The sequence below is a fragment of the Arachis stenosperma genome, chromosome 6 (genome assembly GCF_014773155.1).
Source record: "Arachis stenosperma cultivar V10309 chromosome 6, arast.V10309.gnm1.PFL2, whole genome shotgun sequence".
Taxonomy (NCBI): domain Eukaryota; kingdom Viridiplantae; phylum Streptophyta; class Magnoliopsida; order Fabales; family Fabaceae; genus Arachis; species Arachis stenosperma.
Genome location: NC_080382.1, coordinates 13,020,939 through 13,037,160, shown reverse-complemented (window position 1 = coordinate 13,037,160; position 16,222 = coordinate 13,020,939). Strand labels below are relative to the sequence as shown.

General features: G+C 23.7%; 1 protein-coding gene across 1 annotated transcript; it reads left to right on the top strand.

The window, feature by feature from the left end:
- Positions 1-2,622: 2,622 nt before the first annotated feature.
- Positions 2,623-9,410, top strand: LOC130932926 (beta-amyrin 11-oxidase-like). The gene is made up of 8 exons (XM_057862390.1): positions 2,623-2,923; positions 4,186-4,669; positions 5,927-6,193; positions 7,759-7,848; positions 8,021-8,099; positions 8,389-8,495; positions 8,597-8,733; positions 8,938-9,410. Exons 1-8 carry the CDS (start codon positions 2,697-2,699, stop codon positions 9,047-9,049), a joined length of 1,503 nt encoding a protein of 500 aa, XP_057718373.1. The 5' UTR covers positions 2,623-2,696; the 3' UTR covers positions 9,050-9,410.
- The last annotated feature ends 6,812 nt before the right edge of the window (positions 9,411-16,222 follow it).

The following is a 16,222-nucleotide window of genomic DNA, read 5'->3' as shown; positions in this document are numbered from 1 at the left end:
TAATTTTAACTTTTTATTTTTATTTTTTGAATTAATTATATTTTTAATTATGTATTATTATTAATAAAAATATATATTTTACTAAAAATTTATGTTTATTTTTTATTTGTTATTTTTAAAATTTAAAATTTGATTATTTTTAAATATTAAAAAATATATATTTTTTAAATTTTAATTTTAATTTAATTTTTTTTATCATTTTTTATTTTTTATTTTATGCACCGATCGAATAAATCGGTTTCGGTTGAATCTTCAGTTATGACTTATGAGAACTATGCTTGGTGGATTATAGGAAACGTCATTAATGCAATAACGCAATGTGCCTCAGTTCTCTGATTGTTTACATTATCTAAGACCTGGATACCATAGTTAGATTCAATGGATCGAAAGCTGGTACTGAAGTTTCTTATGGTAGGTTTTTAATTTAATTGTGATTATATATTTATCAAAAATAATTAATATATATTTGTGTATAAATAATATATAATTTAATTTATTTTTAATAAATATTTTTAAATTTTAATATATATTTTATACTAATAATTAATTTGATAATTAATTTTTTATATATACTATACATAACATACACAAATTTTTCATAAAATAAATAATTATATCTTTTATTAATTTAACTCATATTCAAATTTAGGGAAAAAAATAAATTTTTAATATTATCAACGTTTTAAAATTTTATGATTAGAAATAGTAGTTTGTTTAAAAAGATTATTAATAAAATAATTAATTATTTTTAATATTAAATGAAAAATTTAAATTCTTTTAAAAAAGAAAAGAAAATAATCTACCTGATGACAAGGAGTAGTTGGCTTGGCTGGTGGCAAAGTAGGGACTTGTGAAGAAATTACAATGATTCGGTCCTGACTCCGGATACTTACATATTGCAGAAGAAACATTAGATTTAAGAAGTAGTTCACTTCTTAATATGTGTGCTGGAAAGCGAAATCACAATTTCATTACTCGTAAATTCCATGATTATTGCACAAAGTACATTATTTTATCCTCCATGCAGTAAGCGTGGGACTTGGATTCTTTAATTTTGTTATTCTCGTTTGAAAACATTTTCAAAAAATCTGTATTATTTATTTGAAAGTATATTTTTATACTAATTTATGGTTTGTAATTAAAATATAATGGTAGGTAATATTTTGTTTCAAAAAATGTTTATTTTTTTCTATTAAATTTTTTTTTATTATTTAGATGAATGATTATTTTATTAAAAAATTATAAAAGATATATAAATATATACATAATAATTAATTAATGGTGAATTTTAATGTTCATTGTAGAATATTTTCGTTAAAAAAGTATGCATAATATACAATTTTAGTTCATTGTATTAGTGGTGATTATTTTAATGTTCATGGTAGAATATATACATAATATATACTGATTTCCGTTTCTATTTTTAATATTTTTTTAAAATAAAATATAATTTTAGTTCTTAATGTTTGGACTAAATTTTAATTTGATCTCTAACATTTCTAACATTCGTTCTATTTTAGTCTAAAATAATTTCAAACGAATTCAATATAATATTGCCCTATTATTAAATTTGACATGAACAATTAACATATTAAAGATATAATAACGTTCGATTTCAGTACTTAAATAAAATCGATCCTCCAACGATTACCAATATAAATAATTTTTCTTAAATTTTGGCACGATGATGATTGATCGTTAAGATTTGAGGTTACGAAAAAAGAGAATAAAAAAAGGAAAAATCTAGGGGGCCAGCAGTTTTATTGAATTTTGGCCAGCATGTAACCAGTAGAAGAAGGTGAGCCATTGAATGAAATCTCACACCATCAAATCATCGTTGATGGCTAATTGATGGCTAACAATCACAAAAATTACTGCCCCCTAGCATTACTCTAAAAAAAAGTGTTACAAAATAATTTTGATTAAATTTTTTAACACGCAAAAATAAAAAAAATTACTTAACTAAAAATATTATTAACGTTTACAATACTTACTCCATTAATTATTTATATCAAATTTTAAGTGAGATAACACTAAATTTGTTTAAAATTTTTTGGAATAAAATAAAATATTAAAAATATTAAAAAATATATTAAAATTTAGTTCAAATATTAAAAATTAAAATAATATTTTATTCTATTTTTTATATTTTAAAAACTTATAAATAAAATAAAAACAGTAAAAAAAAATCTCTTTTCAAAATAATAAGCACAAAAAAAAATCCAATTAGATCTATCCATAATCCTTCAACAAGTGCCAACAGATATATAATAAGACATAAACCTACTCCCACCGTGTCCAAAAGTCAACATTAAAAGGTGTGAAAGTGGTCAAATTAAAGGTGAGTGTGTGTTTGTATAGAAACTTTTCACTCTGTATAATTAAAGAATTTAATTTTAATACATTATAAATATAAAATAATTTTATATATATATTTAATTATATAGTATTATATTAATATAAATAATTATTTTTTATATTAATTATGTAAATAATTATTAAAAAAAGAATATAATTATATATTTATATAAAATACTTTACACTATTTTTTCATCAAAATTAAACTTTACAATTATAATGATAATACTAAGAGAGTAACAAAGTCCTAATATAAAACAGACACACATACACAAAAAAAGTCCGAATATAAATATAGCCCCTATGCACACAACTCAACTCAACTCAAGAAACGGGGAATGAAAATGGAGATAATAAGTTGGGTTTGGACGACTGGTGCCACATTGTTGGCATGGTACTTTGTGTTAAACACATTGGGGAGAAGGATCAATGAATGGTATTATGATTTCAAGTTAGGAGACAAGCATCGTCTTCTTCCTCCTGGTGACATGGGTTGGCCTCTTCTCGGCAAAACATTGCACTATTTCAAGCACCCTCATTTATTTGTCCACAATCTTGTTTCCAAGTTTGTATCATTTCCTTATACTATTTCCTTTTTTTTCTATCATCATCGTTTTTTATTCAAATAAATATAGTATTTTACTCGTTTATAATCATTTATGTATATTTTTTTATTAACTTAAACTTTTTTAAAAAATAATTTTATGATTTATAGATCGAAGGAGTTTTGCTTAGACACTGGAGACTATGGCTCCCCAAAATTTTTGTAAAAAAAATTTAGTAATTTTATTTCAAAAAAAAAAAAAAAACTCATTTAGTTAAATTGATATGTTTTCAATCTATTTATCTGTGTTCAACACCCAGCCACTTTCATTATTCTCTCAAATCTGTCCTATATAACGGTAACAAATTGAACCCTGAATTGTATTTAGTTTCTCATTCATTTTCATGTATTATTTTATTTTTAAATTAATATTACAAGTTAAATTTCATTGTAGTATAATATTGTTTATATTAATAAATTTTGGTATTTTATTTTATTAGAAACTTAAAATTTTATTTTATTGCATTATATTATTTTATTGTAATAATAATAATAATAAATATAATTAGTCTTGAGACTTCAATTTTGAGATAGATATTATTAAAGGTGAAATTGATCTTTTAAAATGTTAAAAAAAATTATAAGTTGTAATTAATTTTATATAATTTAAATAGAAAAACCAATCTTTTGAAAAGAAAAATCAATTTTTAGATAAAAAAATTGGTTCTTTAAACAAAAATAAGTTTTTATGTGCAAAAACTAATTTTTTGTCACATAAAAACTGGTTATTTTTAAAAATTAATTTTTTATTTAAATAAAATCAATTTGATTTATTAACCTAAACGAAATTTTTTATTAACCAAAATCAAATTTATTTTTTTTGTTAACCTAAAACATATGTAATCCTACATATTAATAACAAAATTGAAAATAAAATAATTATATTTATAAATTTTATTTTAATATAATTAAATACTATTGTATAATTTTTTTATTAAAATTTCTGGCCTCTCCTAACAAAAATTTTTAAGCTCCGTCACTATTATTTATTATTTTCTCATGTCAACTTATGTTTTTGAATAAAAATAATATAATAATATATAAAATACAGAAAAAATAGTACAGAGTAACATTATAAAAAATGGAGTGGATTTATCATTTCTCAAATTATTAATCAATTTTTTTTCAATCAAAAATCAAGAAAACAATGTTAATATACTTTAGCGAGAATTTCACTTTATCATTTTTGGATATGAGCCCAACTTTTGTGACAATTTTGACAGATATGGAGAAATTGGAATGTACAAGACACACTTGTTCATGAAGCCAACTATCGTGGTGTCCAGTCTAGAGGCCTCAAGGAGAGTGTTAACTGACGATAAAAACTTTAGGTCTAGTTATCCTGAAACCGCCATAACAGTGGTTAAAACCATCTTATCTGAAGTGTCAAGCGAGGATCGCAAGCGTTTTCGACGCTTAGTCACTTCCCCCATTCTGGGTTACAATGCTTTGGCCATGTTTCTTGAACGCATAGAGGACATTGTTGTCAATTCACTCCAACGAATGGCCAATGATAGCATACAACATCCTATTGAGGTCATCACCGAGACCAAGTCTCTCTCCATGAGAGTCATCCTTCACATCTTCATGGGTTCTAAGGATCAAAACATAATCAAGCAAGTTGAACATTTGTTTAGTGATATTGATGATGCCTTGTTCTCTTGGCCAATTAACTTACCTGGTTTTTCTTATTACAAAGCACTCAAGGTTAGTACTTAGTACTTAATTCATCATGTATAGAAAAAACATATTAAAAGATTAATATTTTCCTGGAGTAAAGGATGTTTTTGTCCTGAAGGTTTGGGTAAATCCTAAACTTGTTCATAACGTTTCAATCGTCCTATTTAAATCCCTAACGTTTTAAAATTGACTTAATGTTGTCCTGCCGTTAGGGATCAGTTAACAGAGTTGACGGCGGGACTAAATTAAGACCATTTTGAAATGTTAGGGACTTAAATAGGACGAAAATATTGGAACAAAAATGATAGATATAAATAAATTTTAATTTTATCCTTCAATGATATCAATTTTTTACTATACAAAGTATTCGATTATTTTTTAATTACATCTAAGTAAATTACACTTAATCATATTTCTTTCATTTTAAATAAATTAATTTTTTTATAATTTTACTCTTAAAGATTTTTAGTTATCATATAATATTTGTAGAATAACTAGTATATAAACTTGCAGAATAAAAAAAATAATATATATACAATAAAATATAAAGTATTCATTTTGTCTCTAATGTATCAAAATTCTTTAAAATTATAAAATGATAAATTTATTTAAAATGAAAGTAATGTGATTAAGTGTAATTTATTTAGATGTAATTAAAATAATTGAATACTATGTACAGTAAAAAATCAATATTATTGAAAGATAAAATTAATAAATTAAAATTTATTTTTATGTATTGTTTTTGTCCCCAATATTTTTGTCTTATTTAAGTTCCTAACATTTCAAAATCGTCTCAATTTTGTCTCGCCGTTAATTTTGTTAATGGATCCCTAACGACAGGACAACATTGTGTCAATTTTGAAACGTTATGGATTTAAATAGGACGATTGAAACGTTAGGGATAACTTTGGGACTTACCCAAACGTTGAGGACAAAAACGATACTTTACTCTATTTTCTTGTTTAGAAAATAAAAATGATATATATTGGAATGGAAAATCTTTTAAGAGGATATATTATTAGAAAAAAATTTTAGCAAACAGTAAAATTGAATGAATAGTGAAGATTCTTACAAAATTTATACAAATACATCTTTTGGAAATATTTTTTATTAAAAAGTTAATCTTTATTTTTTACCAAAATTTCACCTTTTACTGTAGTATTTTTTTAATTAACTTCACTAAAATATATGGCATAATAAGTTTGTCATTAATTTCTAACTAATTTCACGCTTATATTTGCTTATTGGTTGATTGATTGATTTGTTACTTGGCATATTAATTAGAACCGCAAGAAGATGGAAAAAATAGTTGGATCCTTTGTGCAAGATAGAAAGATGATGTTAAAAAATGGTGAAGTATTATCAGAGAAGAAAGATCTTGTGGATGTTCTTTTGGAACTGGAAGATGTGAACGGTCGAAAATTAAAGGATGAAGACATTGTTGATTTGTTGATATTATTCTTAATAGCTGGTCAGCAGACTACAGCCAGCACTATAATGTGGGCAATGATTTATCTTACTAACAATCCACTTGTCTTCAAGAAAGCTAAGGTAATTTGGAATTTTATATTGTTCATTTGGCTATTTTTATAGAAAAATATTTAATAAAATAATGAAAATTTTATAGTATTATAAATATTTTTCTTGTAAACTATAATTTAATTTATCTTGTTAGTCATATGACTATTTAAAAGATTAATTTAATTTGTTCCTATGTAGGCTAAGTATTACACATTTAGGTATAATTTTATTTACCCTCCTATTTAGTGTGTCATGCTTGAAATTTAATTATAACTTATCATGGTCCAACACAGAAGTTTTTGAAAAGAGAAATAATTAACAATTTTAATTCATTCTCTTAGTAATTATCTCCTTAGTACTTAAATATGTAAAATCTAAATATATATTTTATTTTTTGAAAATATCAAAAAATAAAAAATAATTTTTTTATTTAGAAATTAGATGATAATTAAGGATGACAATTAGCACTTGTTTCAAATGAAATTATGATTGAATTTTTTCTTTTATTAATGCAATTTTTATAACAACAATTTATCACAATTATTATTTTGTAACCCACTATTGTTGTTCATTTAAATCCATGACTATCACTAAAAATAAAAGTGAAAGAGCTTTTTTTTAATTTGTAAATCTCACTTATTATTAAAAGTTCTTATTATAGTTTTTTTAACGTGGATAAAAATTTTCACCTTTGCTTAACAAATAATGTTTTGCAAGAGTGTGACAATTAAAGTTTTATATATTAAATTAAAACTTATTATATTTTTAAAATTCTTAATACATAATAAAATAATAATTTTCAATAATAAATAATAATGCCTGAACCATATATATATATATATATATATATATATATATATATATATATATATATATAAAAGCTATATAGTTTGATTCTGAAAAAATCACAACAAAATTAAAATAGATAATATAGATTTATTATAATTTAAATGTGTATAATCTAATAATAATTTAACATTAAAAATTCATATTATAAATGAAATTTTAAGAGAGTGTTTATAAAAGTTTTATGTATTAAATCAAGAGCTTTTTTTAAAATACAAGATTAAATAAATAATTTTAAAGATAAAGTATAATTAAAAGAGAAAATTTCACTCCCCTGCAAGATGCTAAAATGACACACTCTCCCCTTTATTTATAAAATGTACATTCCCCTCTAAAAGTTATAAAGGAGAAGAATGTACATTTTATAAATAGAGAGAAAGGGAGTATCATTTTAGCATCTCGAAGAGTAGGAGAGTATAATTTTCTCTAATTAAAATTATGAATGATTTTTTTCATAAATATTTAACATAATTTTATATAATCGATGGAAATAATTTTTTGAAAGAATGCTTTATATTATTAAACATTCTTATTATAACTTTTAATGTGGATACAAATTTCTACCATTACTTAACAAATAATTTTTTTTCAAGAGTGTAATTATTTAAATTATATATATTAAAATAAAAGCTTATTATATTTTTAAAATTATAAATAAATAAATTTTAAAATAAAACCTAACCCCATTTTGTTTGGTGCTTCTTTTAAATCCCCCTCCCTTCTCTTTTAATTTTATATATATGTTGTAGGAGGAGCAAGAAGAAATCATGAAGTCAAGGTCACCTTCGCAACAGTATTTAAGTATTGAGGAAATTAAGAAAATGGTTTATCTAAGTAAGGTAATAATTGTAGAATTTAGAAAATATAATATAAAGAGTACATTTGCAATATATGCATATTGAGGAAGTCATAACATAGAGCATTTTGACAGCATAATTTACACTGTTTTTTAGGAGAGGGAGCAATTGCCAACAATTAATATGATAATTATTAAATATTCATGTTTTGTAGGTAATTAACGAAGTGTTACGTGTGACCGATTTTTCGTTTCTACTTTTTCGAGAGGCGACTGCTGATGTGAATATCAATGGTACTTTTATGTTTTATTATTGATTTATTTCTCTCTCTCTCTCTCTCTCTCATATATGGCAATTCATATATCTTACATTTTTTATATTAATAAATTTTCAATTTTCAATTCATCATAAATTCATAAAAAAACTTTTATTTTTAAAGCAATAACCAAACTGGCTTTAATTAAATATTGATTAACAAAATATATATAGCCATTCTCATCAGTTATTGTCAAAATTTATAGGCCATATTAAAAAAAATATATATTATATAAATGTGTGTGTTATTAATTAATACACTTTCAGGTTATACCATACCCAAAGGATGGAAAGCAGTAATTTTACCGAAAACTTGTCATATGTCTTCTCAATATTTTACCAATCCAAAAAATTTTGATCCTTCCAGATGGGATGTAAGTACATATATTTCAATAGCATTGTGGTTTAAACTTATATGTCATGCAAATCATTTATTTTCAAATCTTTTTTATTTGGATGATATATTGGTGTGCAGGATGATAATAATAATAATAATAATGCAAATCGAGAAGCCTTCATTCCTTTTGGAGCTGGAACAAGGATGTGCGCTGGAAGAGATCTCACCAAAATTGAAATGCTCATCTTTCTACATCATTTCGTTCTTAATTACAAGTTAGTTAAATGTTCTTATATTTCTCTTTCAATTTGTTCTTTTTTCTTTTTCTTTTCTTTACAAAATGTTAGATCATCAGGTAGGTCTTTACATAATTAATAATTTATATGACTCCACTCCATATATAACACTAGCCACTTTGATATCTCATTTATTTATAATTTCGAAATTTTCTATTATATTAATTAATTTTAATTTTATAGGTTTGAGCAAATAAATCCAGAATGTCCTGTGTCTTACCTCCCACTACCCGTGCCTAAAGATAATTGTCTTGCTAAGGTCGCAAAAGTCTCAATGGAATATCTAAGTGCTTGATGTGCAAGATCAACTCATAGGAAGCGTTTCAGGTATTCTAGTGTATTTTACTGGAAGTCTGGTATACTATAGGTTATATCCATTGAGATATATGATAAAATAATAGAAGGATTCGGATGAATTGGAAGCAGACTGGTGTATATATCAGGTGATGTGCGTGCATGGTGGGCGTGTTACCCATTTTTTCTTTCTCCAGTGTGTTAGTGCGTTAGATGTCTTTCTTGTCTAGGCTGGCGCGAGTTGGGGTAGTAGTGGTTGTCCTAAGCGCTGAGCCGGATGTGATGGTTCTGGACTTGGGCTCGTATTTTTTTGTGGTACTTTGAGATTGAGGTTCGTTAAAAATAAACTCACTTTTTGTTTACTTCAAGCCGTTGTGTGGATCCTGACCGAAAATCGTTGTTTGGCACTATGGCCACATTTTATTTGGTTTTACTAGTGGGTATTCAAATTTAAATCGATTCAAATTAAATTACTCTTTCAATCTAATTTAAACTAAAAACAGAATAAAATCGCAAGAAATTGAACTTGATTAGATTTTATTTTTTGCAAATTACTGGATCGAATTTCGGATCTACTTCTCATAATCGATCCAATCCAATTTAAACTGTACAATGTATTATAATATTATTATTTTATTATTATATTTACAATTATACTTATAATATATTTAATTTGTTATATATTTTTATATTATTTATGAATTATTATTATTTAATAAATATTTTATATTCAAAATATGATTTATTTATGGGTAAAGTATACTTTTTGTCCCTAAAATTTGACAAAAGTTTTTAAAATATCTTTAAGTTTTATTTTGTTTCAATTTTGTCCCAAAAATTTTCGATTTCCATCAAATATACGCTTGACGGCTAATTTTTCAAAAAATTTAAGACCAATTCAACAACAATTTCATAAGAACAACCCTTAACACAAGCAAATCAAGCATCATTTTCATGCATTATTGTTAGATTGGTCTTAAATTTTTTGAAAATTTAGCCATCAGAGGTATATTCGATACAAATCAAAAATTTCTGGGACAAAATTGAAACAAAATAAAATTTACGGGTATTTTTAAAACTTTTGCCAAACTTTAGGGATAAAAAGTATACTTTATCCTTTATTTATTTATTTTAACTAATCTATAATTTTATTTCTATTATTATCGTATTCTTAGTTTTTTAAGATATTTTTGAGACTTGTTATGTTTGAGTTAGTTGTTTAAAATTTGATGTTGAGACTTGTTATATATATTTAATTTTTTTAATTTACAAAATCACAAATCCAATCCAATCTAAATTATTTGAAATTATATCAGATTGGATCAAAATTTTTTAAAAAGTTCATCCAATCTAAATCGCACTACAAATAAAATTAATATTCACATCAAATTAATTTTTGACTTAAACCGATCATAAATTCGACAGGATTTAAGGTTTGGAAATGGAAGTATATAATTCTGAATTGAGGGGATCGTGTTTTAATATTTTAATTTCGTTTACTCTTTTTTTAGTTATACTAGTGTATATTTTCGTGTCCTACATGAAATAATACATAAAATTATATAAAAAATTTTATTAAAATTTAATTAAATAAAAAATATACATAGTAATTATTATTATAAATATTTTACAACTTAAAAATATTAAAAATAATTATTTATTTTAATTAATTTAAATTTATTGAATGATCATCTCATTTGTCCGTTTAAGCAAGTATTTGGAGTTCGAATCTCGCCTTGTGTGTATTACAATTCATTAGTTAGCGACAGACCCTTAATAAATAGAATATCAATATGTGGTGGATTAATTCTCGACTTGCCAAGTTAGGAAATCTGTAGAAAAAAATTGTATTTGTCTTTAAAATAGATTAATTTTTCATTAATAGAAATACTTATGATTTTTGTCTTTGTTGAAATTTTCTTGGGACAATTTTATTTATTGCTATCGTATTCATTCTTGAAATCAAAACAATATGATCAACATTGTTACTTGTTAAAACTTCATATTTTATTAAATAATTTTTAAATTTTAAAATTCAAAAACTTATGTCATTACAAAAGTTATTAGATCGATTAATATTTTTGATAATATGGTGTATCAAGACACCATCGTTGAGTATTAGTTAGTATGAAAAGAAACCGATAACAACTTTTGTTATTCAATATATAATTTATTCTATTAAAAAATAAATTAATATTTTCTAAACTTGTAAATACATTTTCTTCTAATTTTTTACACCATTTTATTTAACAATATTTACTATTAAAAAATAGTAAATGACCATACTAACTTACAATATATATAATATACAAAGTAATTTCTTATCTTAAAATTAATTTTGGTTAGTGAGATAAAATTTAAAATAATTTTTTTATTTTCTTACTCAAATTTAAATTTAAATTTAGAATTGATTAACAACTCATTATTTTTTTAATTTCAATAAAAAATAAATTGGTTAGATGCAAAATATTCATCATTTAATAATTTCAATCATTTAAATTTTAATTACCAAAAATTGGATTAAAAATTAATTATAAACTTAATAATCGATAATAAATATATATATATATATATATATATATATATATATATATAAAATATAATATTAGTACGTAAATAATAGTATCCAATGTATTGATTATTTTTTTTTTGATAGAATTAATGTATAATCTATTGAGGATTGATTTATTATCCAAATTTTTTTTATAAACTTTGTAATATGTAAAAATAGTAATTTTATTTTTTATTATTATTTAAGAAATTCATCATAATTTTTTAATTATGTAATTAACTTAATTAATAATTTTTATTATTGCTTTTATACTAAAAAAATGTCAATTTATACTATTTATATATTTTTTTTACTACTAATAAATAAATAAATATTTACACTATTATACTTAGCTTATTGTCCTAGATGATAACTTAAGTTATTTATTTTGTATGTTAAATTTATTAAATGTTAAGATGAGAAATTAAAATTGTTCAATAAATTATATAAATAGTCATTACAGAAAAGAAAAAAAATTATATATCATATATAATAATCCTTAATATATATAGTGTCATGTATATATTAAGATTCTCTATTTTAACTATGTGAGTGATTATTGTTATTTTACTTTTTCGTTACATTAGAAAATAATATTTAAAACTAAAAAAGAGATAATTAATTTTTTTAAATTTAAATTAAAAAATGTCTTGTAAATATATCTAATTTTTATATATACTAAGTGTTATAATATTAAATAGTATAGTATTTGCTATAACAATGACTTAAAATATTAATTTAAGATATATTTGACCCTGGTAAGACCTCAATGCAAGCAAGGTCAACTAAAATCTATTGTTAGGATCCCAAATCTAACTTAGGTTCATTACCTTAAAGACCCAATGCAGATGAAGTCCATGCGTCCCCTCTTAAATCGGCTCAAATTGGATTTTCGTTGCTAGTTAGATATGGTAATGAGGGCTCATAGGAACGTGAGAAACCCACTTTCCATCCCTCATTCCTATTTAAACAAAAAATATCCCTGTTCTTTCTCTGTCATTGCAAGTTCCTATTTAATTACCCCTCAGAGAACGTAGATCTCTTCGGGTATCTATGAATATTCTTTGAAAATTTTTTTAAAAATCAACACAAAAAGACATAATATAATAAATTATAAAATAATCAATTTAATATAATTCAACACAATTTATAACATATTCGTTATGAAAAATAACATTTCAAAAGGAGAAAATATAAAAAAACAATCCAACATAATAACATAACATAATTTTTTAGGACGATACTGAGCGACGTAGTGACGAACTTAATGAGAGGTAGAGAAAGTGAGTTAGAGAGAGAGGATCAAGGCTGAAAATTAGTCTGGAAGAAAAAGAAAAAAATTGAATTGGAGGCAGAAATTAGGGTTACTAAATTCAAAAAATGGATTTACGTATATATAAAATAGGATAAATTAATAATTTTATATTCGCGTATATTTAATAAGTTTCATGGGGCGGGTACTTATGTCCGTGTCCCTATTAGGAGTGTCAAACGGGAAAGTCCGCCCTGTCTCGCCAAAAGCCCGCCCCGCCTAGTAAAACGGTCCTGCATTTTCCCCCGTCCGCCTAATAGTAGGCTAGCGGGATCTCATTTTTTATAAACCATTAAATATTAAATAATATATATAATTTCACAATAATTTCAATAAATTTATAATTTCTAAAAACATAAAAAAATTATAATTTTTAAATTCACGCACATTAACGTCTTTATAATTATAAATATGTAATAAATATACTTATAAATCATTTTTTTTGAAACAAAATAATAAAACCAGCATTGTCCAAAGCAAAAAAATATCATCCAAAATATATAATTAAACATCTTCAAGTTTATAATCAATCAAACATAAAACATAATCTAAAATATAACTTAAAACTTCTTCAATTATCATCTTCATCCTCTTGTAGGTCAATAACATTATAGAAATTTGTAAAAAAATGGCTCTACCAAAATAAAAATTTGGCCCAGCGAAAAAGCCTGCCTCGCCCCGCTGAAGCCCGCCAAATCCCGTGGATTAGGCGGTGCAGGATAGGCGGGATTTTTAAGTTTGGTGGTCATAAATTTCCAACCCAACCCACATTTTTTGGCGGGTTATGCGACTAGCTCGACAGGTTTTGACCCGTTTGCTACCTCTAGTCCCCATCCATTTTCGCATGGCAGGTCGTGAGGATTTCAGGAGTCCCATCTAGCTCCAAAACGCGAGTAATTCCTGCAAATACCCGTTTCGGCTGCTTTTTGTGATCATCCTTATTGTTAGCATTCATTGGTTCGTGATGTGGAGCTATTCTAGCCACTCAATAAATTCTCAGATAATCAAAGTTTAGGTTATATCATTTTTATAAAGTTACATGTATCCTTATTATAACAATATTAATAAAAGATAAATGGATAAACACTAAACTATTGTTTGGATATAAGATAAAAAATAAGAGGAAAGAAAATGGAGAGAAAAGCATATTTTTTGTGTGTGCTGTTTAGATGAAAAAAAATTAATGAAAAGAAAATAGAGGAAAAAATTTCTTTTGCTTGAATGGAAGGAAAAGTAAGAAGATGAAAAAAATTATATTAATGTTTTTATATATTATATATAAATTATAATTCAAATAATAACTCTGTATTTTTATCCATGTTTGCACTTTTGAATCAGTTTTCTTCGCAACTTTGAAGAGAAAATATTTATGTGAGCTTCATATACATTTTTATATTTTTCATTCAATTTCTTTGTTGAACCAAATAATGAAAAATTGATTTTTTCATCCATTTTCTTCTCCAGCATGTTATTTCTCTACAAATTCTTCTAATCTAAACAATGCATAAATATGTCATCTTTTCTATTATATATAACAATAACTAATATCACATATTAGGCTAGTTTACGTTGATAAACCAAAGTCACCCTAAAATTACCTGAATCCCATAAATCCAATAACGTTACCTAGTTGTCTCCATTTACATTTCCATATAAATTGAATTTAATGAATTCGAATTAGGGTAATAAGTAGTAAATCTAATTTATATTTAATAATTTACCTCTAACTTATGGTAAAAATGTAAGATATGATACCCAAAGAAAAAAACACTAAAGCCACATAAATTTTTTACTAATAAAAAAAATATTTTTTTAGACACGTATCTATCTTTTTAAGTTATACATTTTGATTTATATAAATTAATGATAATTAAATGTAAAAAAATACTAATTAATAAAAAAATAAAATTTAAAATAAACATGTCCTGAACAAATTGAAATAAAATAAAGACTTTTAATTATGATCATTTATTATAATTACATATATTTACTTCAAGATTTATACTTCGAAAACACAGTATATTAACATTTTGTATTTTTATTTTTTAATTTTATACTATCACCAACATTAATTACTCTCCAATAATGACAATGCTTTTAAAAAAATAAACATAACTAAATGATCTTAAAATTATATAATAATTTTTAACATAACAAAAAAAAATATACAATTACCTAAACTATAATATTTGTGTAGTAACTGAAATTTAATTGTCAATATAAAGTAATATATAATATTATTTCATAATCAAATAAGTGTTTAATCAAAGAATTTAATATTTATATAATAATATGACAAAATAAATTAAAGTTTGAGTTTAATCATAGCAAGCGTTCAAGATTAAATTTTTATAAATTAATTTATTTGTGTTAAAGTAAATTACGCAATAAAAAATTCATAAAAATTTCATATATTGAAGTAGACAACAATTTATTTATAAATACAAAAAATGTACTGAATAAGTAAGAAATTATTTTATTTTAATTTGGTCCATAATTCACATGATTTGAATTTAGCTCAATATATATGATTTTGATTTAATTTAATTATTAGTTAAAAATATCTCAGTTGCTTATTTTATTCATAGATTTATTATTTTAATGACTAATAAATTAATCAAATTAATTAATTAGTACACACAATAAATTTGGGTTAATAAATTAAAAGAAATAAATTTAAAATACTAACAGAATATTAAAATAAATAAATTAAAAAATACTACCAAATCAAATTGATATAAATTACAATAAATTATATAATATTTAAATATTTGATCAAATTAATTTGTTGATATAGTTAATTTATCGTAATAACTTATAATTAATAAGTTAAAAGAAATAAATCGGAAAACATTCTTAGAAGCATGCTACGTCAGCTTCATCATTAAGTACAAAAAATTGATTTTTATATAATAGAATAGATAAATTTAAATGCGTAATATTATTCTTATTAAAATTATCTAATTATATTTATGCAACTTAAATTTTTAGAGAAGATTATTAATCACATCTTATTGGTCAAAATACAGAATAAGACCCTAACTCTCCCACAATCTCTATGAGGAACAAAATAAACAAGTTTCTTGGAGAGCAAGCTAAGTACTTAGGTACATATATATACAAACAGAAAACCCAAAATAACCCAGGGACTACTCCGCTTCAAAGATCCAGACGCCTAGCGAGGTGCCTCTCGACCTACATCTGAAAGAAACAACACAGTATGGGATGAGAACTGGAGGTTCTCAGCATGGTAAAGGTGCCAGGCATATAATAAATAAGGTCTTGTGAATGCCAGAGGTAATCCTAGAACT

Bases quoted from the DNA above. Each gene is read 5' to 3' on its own strand.
- LOC130932926 (XM_057862390.1), top strand. From the start codon at position 2,697: ATGAAAATGGAGATAATAAGTTGGGTTTGGACGACTGGTGCCACATTG. The intron at 2,924-4,185 runs GTTTGTATCATT...CAATTTTGACAG, and splicing joins GTCCACAATCTTGTTTCCAA to ATATGGAGAAATTGGAATGT. The intron at 7,849-8,020 runs GTAATAATTGTA...CATGTTTTGTAG, and splicing joins AAATGGTTTATCTAAGTAAG to GTAATTAACGAAGTGTTACG.